At 39.8% G+C, this 9,788-nt stretch overlaps 1 protein-coding gene across 1 annotated transcript; it reads left to right on the top strand.

Moving 5' to 3' along the window:
- The first annotated feature begins 1,387 nt into the window (after positions 1-1,387).
- On the top strand, positions 1,388-6,096 carry DMRTA1 (DMRT like family A1). Its single transcript, XM_047830996.1, has 2 exons — positions 1,388-2,027; positions 5,136-6,096. The coding sequence occupies exons 1-2, from the start codon at positions 1,388-1,390 to the stop codon at positions 5,981-5,983; spliced, it is 1,488 nt and encodes a 495-aa protein (XP_047686952.1). The 3' UTR covers positions 5,984-6,096.
- Positions 6,097-9,788: the final 3,692 nt, after the last annotated feature.

The following is a 9,788-nucleotide window of genomic DNA, read 5'->3' as shown; positions in this document are numbered from 1 at the left end:
GTACGAATTGCCTGTCAAGGTAGCTGAATATTATTTTGAAGAACTGACAGAGCCCTGACTCTCCTTTCCATTAAGAACAAACACTCATGAATGTTCTGCTTCAGATGCTCTTTCAGTTTAAAAGCAGTATGATCTTTTCCTGCATTTAAGGGCATTAAATGCATATTTTAAGAGTCCTTATTATGATAGCATATTTAAATGCTAAATGACCTTTCCCCATACTTTACAATAGAAATACGAAGTATTTTTGAAGCGGCTTTAACACAGTTGCTGCCTATAACGAGTTCCACATAAGAAATGCATAGACTTCTTTGGGCAGCAGCACGTGTAACACGAGTAATCCAGATTTGCATTTGTAAATAAAATGAATGAGAAGAATCCGAATGTGAGTGGATTCCCTTCATTATTTATGCATTATTTTGATGCAGTCCTAAGTAAGACCCGTTTAAAATAAAGGCATCTTTGGGGCACCTGGGTGGCGCAGTGGGTTAAGCATCGGACTTCCGCTCGGGTGATGATCTCACGGTCTATGGGTTCAAGCCCTGCATCGGTTCTGTGCTGGCCACTCAGAGCCTGGAACCTGTTTTAGATTCTATGTCTCCCCCCCTCTCTGCCCCTCCCCTGCTTGTGCTCTGTCTGTGTCTCTCTCAAAAAAAAAAACAAAAACAAAAACAAAACAAAACAACACTAAAAAAATTAAAATAAGGCATCTTTCAGGTGGGTAATATTTGCCATCTGTCAAGCTCTGTTTTCTCCCTAACATTGGCCATACTACTATCCTGAAAACTTCACCTGGAAAGGAAAAGAAAAGACAAGTCCACATCCAAATCCTCAAACTTGCTTTGGAGAAGCGTGGGACTGAGGAAAGGAGAACTTCAACCTTGCTTAAATTTAAGAAGGGCAGAAAGAGGCATGGAAGAGGGCTGGAAGGTGGTGTCATAAAAATCTACGCTGAGCAATTGGTGGGGAGGCAAGTGGGAGAAAAGGGCTCCTCTGGGGAAGGCACCTTTGCAGCCCTTCGGGACCGTTTCTTGCGTCGCCCACTGTCCCTCCTCCCAGGCAGCCCCCACTCTCCGCCCGGCCCTCCCTCCCAGGGCTTCAGCGCTCGGCCTGGAGACCTGGTGGGCGGGGAAGCGTCTCCCGCTCCGCTTTCTCCCGCGCAGAGCGCGCGCGGAGCACAGGGGCATTAACTTAACGCCCCGGGACTCTTAAGAGGCTTACTGGGCATCTGCGCCTCTTAGCGTCCCCAGCCCCCGGCCGGAGTTGCGTCAAACTTTGCCCGTGTGTGGGTGGGAGGCAGCGGGACCGCGTCCCGTCCTGCCGCACCCCGCTGCCGGGCAGGGTTAGCTGTGGACGGCGCACTTTGCTCGCCAGGCACTTCTCAAGAATGGAGCAGTCACAGTGTGGCAGCAGAGACCGCAGCGGCAGCGGCCGACCCCACCTGGCCCCGGGGCTGGTGGCGGCCGCCCCTCCGCCCCGGTCTCCGGCGTTGCCAGTGCCCCCGGGGATACCGGTTCCTCCAACTTTCCTGCGGCCGCCCAGCCTCTTTCTGCGGGCAGCCGCAGCCGCCGCGGGAAGCGGGGGCTGCGCGCCGGCTCCCGGACTGGAGAGAGGGGTGGGCGCCGTGGGCTGCGGCTATCCGCGGACACCCAAGTGCGCCCGTTGTCGCAACCACGGCGTCGTGTCGGCACTCAAGGGCCACAAACGCTTCTGCCGCTGGCGGGACTGCGCGTGTGCCAAGTGCACCCTGATAGCCGAGCGCCAGCGCGTCATGGCCGCCCAGGTGGCGCTGCGCCGGCAGCAGGCCCAGGAGGAGAGCGAGGCCCGGGGGCTGCAGAGGTTCCTGTACCCGGGGCCCTGCGGGCCCGGGGGTCGGACACCCGGAGGCGGCAGCCGAACGGAGAATTCCCAGGCCTCGAGCGGCCGTGTGGCGGTGACGACGCTGGGACTGGGTGCCCTGAGACACACTGATCTGGCGACCCCTGCTTTCCAAGTTGTCCAGCTAGATGATATGGAGGAAAACCAAGGTGAGTTGGTCTTTCCATCTACTCTTTGCAAAGAAAAATGGTTGTTTTGGAGAAAAGCGCTTGGAAAGAAGTAGCCATGCCTCCGTGGTGGGCGAGAAAAGTTGTTTAAAAGAAGCATTCATTTAAGTTCTCGGAAACTGCACTGTAATATAAACGTTAATGAGGGTGCTAGAGACGCATCACCTTGGAAGGGCGTTTTGTACTCTTAGCGGATAGGAGAAGATCCTGTAAAAGGGAAGCGTGAGTGATTAGATGAGCAACTCATGCTGGGAATGGAGTTTGCACCCAAGTTGCTCTTAACTTTGCGTGAGTTAGAACTTTAAGCGGGCATGGGGTGAAAGCGTAGTGCTCTATACTCCTTTCAGTTTTAAAACCAGAGTTAATCTTCCAGTGGTGCTGGGAAATTCACTGATTGTTGGGAATACAGTTCCTCATCTCTGGGGCAAAGCTTTGGTGCCAGCTAGAAGTGGAGAAATCTACCAAACCCCTTTTAACCTTCTTCCCTTACCTTAAAAATTTTAATCACCTCCTCCAACTGTTTGTCAGCCTCCAAAAGTGTAGAAATTCTAGCTGTAATATTTCAAGTTTCAACTCTTTCCTACAGGAGAGAAATTTAAGTTTCCCAGATTTGGGAAACCATTAGGGAGAAGTCCAATATTAGGAATTTATTTTCCAAGGATTTTTAATTTTTTCTCTTATTTATTGACTGCAAAACACCTACATCCTCTGCATTAGGTAAAAAAAAGATATCTGTATTTTTTTAATTAGAGTTAAATAAAGTTTTCCTGCTGATGTAAATCTCACTGTATTTTAGTGAATTTCCCAGCCCTAACACTAAGCAGTGAAAATGTCATTTCAGTATTTTTGTATATATTCAAGACAAGTTGTGTCATATGAAATTCTGTGATAATGAAAAGTAAATCATTAATTGGAAAACTTCCTTGAATTGTGAATATTGCAGATCTTGCATCGCAGGATGTACTTTTGAAAAAGACTATCTCTGTATTTAAATATGGCATATTTGATTTTGTGTTTACCTATGCCAGTGTTTTGCCCATATTCTAGTTTATTTCAGTGGACTAAATAGACTATTTCTTATGAAAAATCAAAGAGTGCCAAAAACAAACTCATTAAACACATAGTAACTGCTATAAAAAAAGTAAAAGTTAAAATTCTGTAAACTAAATGAACAATGAAATCTGGCTGCTAAATCTCTGCTAGACATTGATTTAAATGTTTTTTGGGGGCGAGAGAGCAAAGTGTTCTGTTTTCTAGGGTCAAGTATTTTATTTTATTCTTTGCCTCAGTTGACCTCCTCTTTTGAAAAGCCATCCCTATAAGCCATTCTAAACTGACTGCCTCATGTTATCCAATATCCATAAACTGCAATATTCTATTTAATTTACTCATTAGACAAAAACCAATGAGTGATTCAGAGGTGAATAAGATTTTCCTACACACAAAAAACGTACATACAAAAGAAGGAAGACTATACATACCCCAAACCTACAATACAAGACAAACTATACAATGATAAAAGTAAAGAGGTAAAACCAGGTATAGGAGTTGAGAGAACAGAGAGATGATGTAAATGGTATCACATATCTTAAAGATATCTTATTTTCTGGATAGTCTTATGCAATCAGTATTTTATTACATTATTTTGTACTCTGTGAGGGCAGCATACTAACAAAAATTATTTTGTGCATAAATTGCTGTAGATATGAAATTTTGACACCTTACATGTTCGGAGGGCATATTTAGTGAGTCATAGACTCTGAGTACCCCACTTGACAGTTTACTCTTTCTAATGGAAATAGAGATCAAGATAAGATAAGAGGAAATGTAAACCAAATTAAAAGTTGTTTAGTGAATGTATACATTATTATTATTTTCCTGGCATAAGCTATATAAAAGGGCATTAAAATATTACTGTTATTAATATTAATATGTTCAACATGTTGAGGCATAAAATCAGATTTTTGTATAAAAATATTTTTAGAAAACTTACCTTAATGTTGGAAGGGAGTTGTGATTTGAAGCAAATAACTAATATATTGACACTTTGAAGATATGTACAGATTACAATAGTGCAGTAGTGCAGTTTATAATTTTCTTTTAGAAACAATTTGGGGGCACCTGGGTGGCTCAGTGGGTTGAGTGTCCGACTTTGGCTCAGGTCATGATCTCACGGTTCGTGAGTTCGAGCCCTGTGTCGGGCTCTGTGCTGATGGCTCAGAGCCTGGAGCCTGCTTCCTATTCTGTGTCTCCCTCTCTCTCTGCCCCTCCCTCGCTCACACTTGGTCTCTATCTCTCTCAAAAATAAATAAACTTAAAAAAAATTAGAAACAATTTGACTGTACACTTAAAAAAATATTTCCTAGGGATTGAAAAAGAAAGTCCACATTCCAGAGCATTAAAAAATACCAGGTGTCTATTATCTCTCCTATAAAATAAAATATGTGCACTCTGGTATGATTTCAGATTGGTACAGCAGTGCTCATTATTGGTTTAGATTTGAAGTGAAATGCAGAATTTTGTTGTTTTTCACATTATTCGGGTAACTTAATTGAAACCTGAAATGTGAGCATTAAAAAAATATTGTTGAAATTTAGTATTAGGTATTAAATATTCATTGTCATAGTGAGATTGTTCTTTCCTTTGTTTTCTTATCTAAACAATCATTTTATTTAGTTCTTTTTTGAAAAGTGTCACTTTGAAAAAATAGCTCACTGGGATAACAATGAAATTTGGGTGACAATCACCAAGTAGTGCAAATACTGTGAGATATTGATCTTATGCTAATAGTTGGGGTAATAATAGACTTTTATCTTCTGATCCCTAAATTAACTACAGCATTTGAATATATAATTTTGTGACCCTGAAATGACATCATAAATAGCATTTCCCCATTGTTCCAATACCTGCATTTCTGAATGACTTTTTAAACTTCTTGTTCATTAAAATTTCTTGCAGTAAATAAGTATTACTAATATGCTATGAGTAAATGAATTATCTTATCCAGCATTATTTTTGAGTAGGTAGTACTATTTTTGGGGAAATTTTCCTTTATTTGATTCCTTTTTTTTTTTTTTTTCTCTCCCCCAGAACTAAAAGAGAGTAAATATGAATCATGCCAGAGTGGACAAGAAGAGCCAGTCTCCAAATCCCATCAACGTACTCTGGGATCCTCTCCTAAGCCTAATGGTGTCATTGGAAAACAAAACATCAGGCCGTCTATTTCAGAAAACTCAATCAAGGATGATAGCATTCAGCCTCCTCACCCTGGGGAGTTATCAGGAGGGGAAGAGAGTCCCAGGTCCCTGTCATCATCTGATTTGGAATCAGGAAATGAAAGTGAGTGGGCCAAAGACTTCACTGCTACCAGAGCCAGCCTTCCCACACTGTCCTCAAGACCAAGAGACCCTCTTGATATCCTTACCAGGATTTTCCCAAGTTATAGGCGTAGCCGACTAGAAGGCATTCTGCGGTTCTGCAAAGGGGATGTGGTCCAAGCCATTGAACAGGTCCTAAATGGGAAGGAGCACAGACCAGACACCAGGGACCTAGCAAGCTCAGGAGAATTGGCAAATACAGCTTTTCAGAGAGCTTCAAATTTTAGTTTAGGTGGAATTGGTTTTGGAACTCTAGGGAATAAATCAGCTTTCTCTCCTCTTCAGACTACGTCTGCCTCTTATGGAGGTGATTCACATCTCTACAGCTTAAACCCCAGACTAGGTATCAATCCGTTACGGCTGGCATATTCCCCTCCAGGAAGAGGGCTATCTGGTTTTATGTCTCCTTACCTAACTCCGGGGTTGGTACCAGCACTGCCTTTTCGGCCAGCTTTGGATTATGCATTTTCAGGAATGATTAGGGATTCTTCCTACCTTCCTAGCAAAGACTCCATAACTGGTGGCAGATTGTATTCCAGGCCAAATCAGGACAATCTGTAATATTTCTGCCTATTCTCTCTTTCTGGAACATTTCTAGAAGCATGCAACACAACCCTCACATCCACAGCTATTAATGTGTACATTATGTATGTGAGTGGATGACTAGGCCTTATATTTCTTTTTACAACCAATATGATAGATTTGAGATCTAAAGACTTTTCTTTAGCATTTATTAAGTGAAAGAAGCATTTAAACATTATACGTGCCTTGAATAAAGCCATTTCAAGAACTATTTTTACTTTAATGAATTTTCTCCCTAAAATATCAGTTGTAAGAATTCCTGTTTTAAAACTATACTTGTTTTTATTTTATTGAAAAATGGAGTTTATAGTTGTAAAATGTTTATAAGGGTTAAAGTAACCCAGTATATAAAATGAACTAACAGGAAGAATTGAAAAGTTGAGGTAATTCCAAATAACTATTACTTTGAACTTTTTCTTCCCTTCTGTTCCTTGTACACAGGAGAGAAAAAACTTATTTAAAGTATTTTAAAGAATTTTATTCACATTTAAGTGGTTAGTAATAAGTAAAACTTTTGAGAAATTTAAATTCCTTATTTTTTTTCTGTATGTTTTACTTTCATTCATTTGTGCCATTTGTGATAACAAGTGCCATTAATAAAAACATTTCTCTTTAAAGCGAACTTTGTAAATCACACAAAGCCTGTGAACTAAATTTTAGGAAATGCGACTGCACCATCTCCTGGCCACTATCACTAATTGCATCTAAGTTCTGGTAAAGTGTAAAAGTTAGAAACAAATGGTTTCCTGAGAAGATAAGCTAACCTTGTTTTGAAATGATAATTTGGATCATGCTACAACTTTCATGTTATAAAGTGAACATCTGCTGTGGGTGAGGATTTTAATCTTTTTTTTTTTTTTAAATCTGGAGAAATACTCCTTTCCGTATGTTGGTGACAATATGGCAGCCATTCTCAAAGGTAAAAATAGTCTTATTCAGATAATTTAAATAGCTGCTCAGATAAATATTGACTGATGGTAGGTAGATGATGCTTAATGTACTGAGGCGAGATATAAAATTTCCAAAGGGGAAATATTATCATTAAATTTTAGAGGATTCTTTGAGATTTTAATAATACTTTTTGTTCTCCATCTGGAGCATACAAAAGCTATTTATTTTAGTAAGTGGAATGTCCCTGAGAAAACTACTTATAAAACAATTTTATGAAGTTTTCTTTATATGTCATCATTTTTTTTTTTAAGGACAGTAGCTTCATTGTTGTTGTTAGGAATAAATGAAAACCCAGCTGTGGTAAAGGATAGTTGATGAGTGAGAAATAGGTTAAACAGTTTGAGCAACACGATTCACTAAAACTTTCTTAGATTATATCAGTGTGTATGGGTATATATATGCATATATATTTTATCAGAAAATATATTAAATGTGTAGTATCTCATCTTGGTATAGGATGTAGATATATTTGATAGAGTATGCATTATTTTTAGTGGTGTGACTATAAGAAAGCAGATCTTGTAAAGACTTGTTGTAATCAGTATTCATTATTTATTAAAAAGTTTCAGATTCTAAGCCTAAGCCAAAATGCAGTGCCTGGCAAGTAGTTGATATTCAATTAATATATACTGAGTGAAGGAACCATTTTGGATAATAGATCTCTCTGAGACTCTGGTAAATCTTTTTTTTTTTAATGTTTTATTTATTTTTGAGACAGAGACAGAGCATGAACAGGGGAGGGGCAGAGAGAGAGAGGGAGACACAGAATCCGAAACAGGTTCCAGGCTCTGAGTTGTCAGCACAGAGCCTGATGCGGGGCTTGAACTCACAGACCACGAGATCATGACCTGAGCCGAAGTCAGACGCTCAACTGACTGAGCCACCCAGGCGCCCCGAGACTCTGGTAAATCTAAAGAACTCTATATATGGCCTACGCACAGTTTTGCATATAATTTAACAGGGTTCTTGAATCTCTAAATGCCATTCACCATTCAGTATAGAATCCTTGCTGATTCTTAAATTGTTTCCATTGCATTAATTCACTTCCAAATGCTATTTTTTTTGGAAAAGTACTAGATCCTATAGAGGGTACCAAATGTAAAATATTGTGCTCTCAAGGAAGTTACGTTATACAATAGAGATCTGGCTTTTTTTGTTTGTTTGTTTGTTTGATCTGGCTTAATAATGTAACAGTGCCAGAGACATTGGATTCTTTGTGTGGTTTACATAATGATATGCCTGTATCCATTTGAGAAGATGAATTGCTTTTGAACTGGGGAGAACATCCATTTTGGGCCATATTCAAATTAAAAAATAATGTTATAATCTTAAAACTTAAATTAATTTACATAATGCTTTACATATTTCATACCCTTTACAATACTTTTAGAACTAAATAAGCTTATAGAGTAGGTCCCATTTTCTCCAACATTAAATTGAATGTGAGGGACTTGAGGCTCAGCAGTAGTGTTGTCCATCCCCAAGATTACCATAATAGTGCCAATCGTCAGCAGTAGAATTTACTTCACCAATTTCAATTAGACTCTAAGTTCTGAGGAACTTAGACTCATGCGTGTCTCCTCACAGCTTTGTATAGTATCTGGTATACAGCAGGTGCTCAAATAATAGCTTTCTGTGACTGAATTAAACCTAAAAAGGAAGTATTAGCTTAGAAATGTGCTTATTCAACAGCTGTTTATTAAACTCCTACTTTGTGCCAGTCACTGTGTTAGACACAGGAGATAAAGTGGTTAATACAATACAAGAGGTTAACAAGGCCTCACCTCAAGTTGCTCATAGTCTCTATTATCCATGTGTACAAAAACAACCAATTATGCAGTGTTGGTGCTATTTGACAATGTTGGTCTGCATAATTGTGAGGTTTATGCCCATGGATGCTGCTTGAGGTCTAAACTCCTAAGCCACTAATTAGGAAGAGGACATCTATTTCTATGTAATGTGTTTACGGAAGTGTAATTTTTTTGAGAGGTAAACTGCTTTCAGGTGTATAGTGAAAGAAGTGGGCAAAGAGAAGCTTTTGTTCCCTTGAGTGGAGTGTGTGGAAATTACCCTAGCTTCCTCATGGCCTCTGGATCGGAGCTATTTCCTGACCCCAATCCCAGGGTTGAACTTTTGGAATTTCTCTGAGTCCGTGCATAGGCCTCCTGGTGTAAGGTCTCATCTGGCTATTCTATGAAAATGGTTTAGAGTTGAGGGGACAATTGAAGAGCATGTGAGTCAAATGGTTTATTTTTTTTGCTGCAATTCCTGCTGAAACAAAAAGCTTTGGGGGATTTTAAGACTGTCCTTTCTAGGAATTCCTCACTGTGAACTTAGAACTAAGAAAACTATGAAGTGGCCTCCTCATTCAACTCTTTATTTTTTTAAACACGGTTTCCTTAGACATTTGTTTTTCTTTGAAATTAAAAAGCCTTCAGAATGCAAGAGACACTTGGCATAAAGAACCTTATTATTTACCACTGTGAATAGAATTGTTCTCCCATTCACGAAATGAGATGAAGTGCATCATTAGCTTCATAAAGATAAAGCTATCCTCTGGGCACCGTGATTCTTCAGTGTAGAGACTCGTCCTTTAGATCAAGGGTAACAGGAAAAGTTCTTGCTCAGATCCTTTCTTCTCCCTCCCCACATACCTCCAATAATCCTGTTATGGATGCCTGCACTGCAAAGCAAGGCCCATAGTTATTTGGCATAGTTCCCTCCAAATTGAAGCTGTTCTGGTGTAACATTTCAGAGCAGCTGTGCCAAACATTAAAGTACTTTTTTTTTTTTTTTTTAGTTTTTTGCTTGCTAAGTATTCGAATGAGAGAAA

The sequence above is a fragment of the Prionailurus viverrinus genome, chromosome D4 (genome assembly GCF_022837055.1).
Source record: "Prionailurus viverrinus isolate Anna chromosome D4, UM_Priviv_1.0, whole genome shotgun sequence".
In the NCBI taxonomy this organism is placed as follows: domain Eukaryota; kingdom Metazoa; phylum Chordata; class Mammalia; order Carnivora; family Felidae; genus Prionailurus; species Prionailurus viverrinus.
Note: the sequence above shows the minus strand (reverse complement) of the source record. Positions and strands in the feature narration are given on the sequence as shown.

Excerpts from the sequence above, each read along its gene's own strand:
- DMRTA1 (XM_047830996.1), top strand. The coding sequence starts at position 1,388 with ATGGAGCAGTCACAGTGTGGCAGCAGAGACCGCAGCGGCAGCGGCCGA. Across the intron at positions 2,028-5,135 it reads TGATATGGAGGAAAACCAAG|AACTAAAAGAGAGTAAATAT; the intron begins GTGAGTTGGTCT and ends TCTCTCCCCCAG.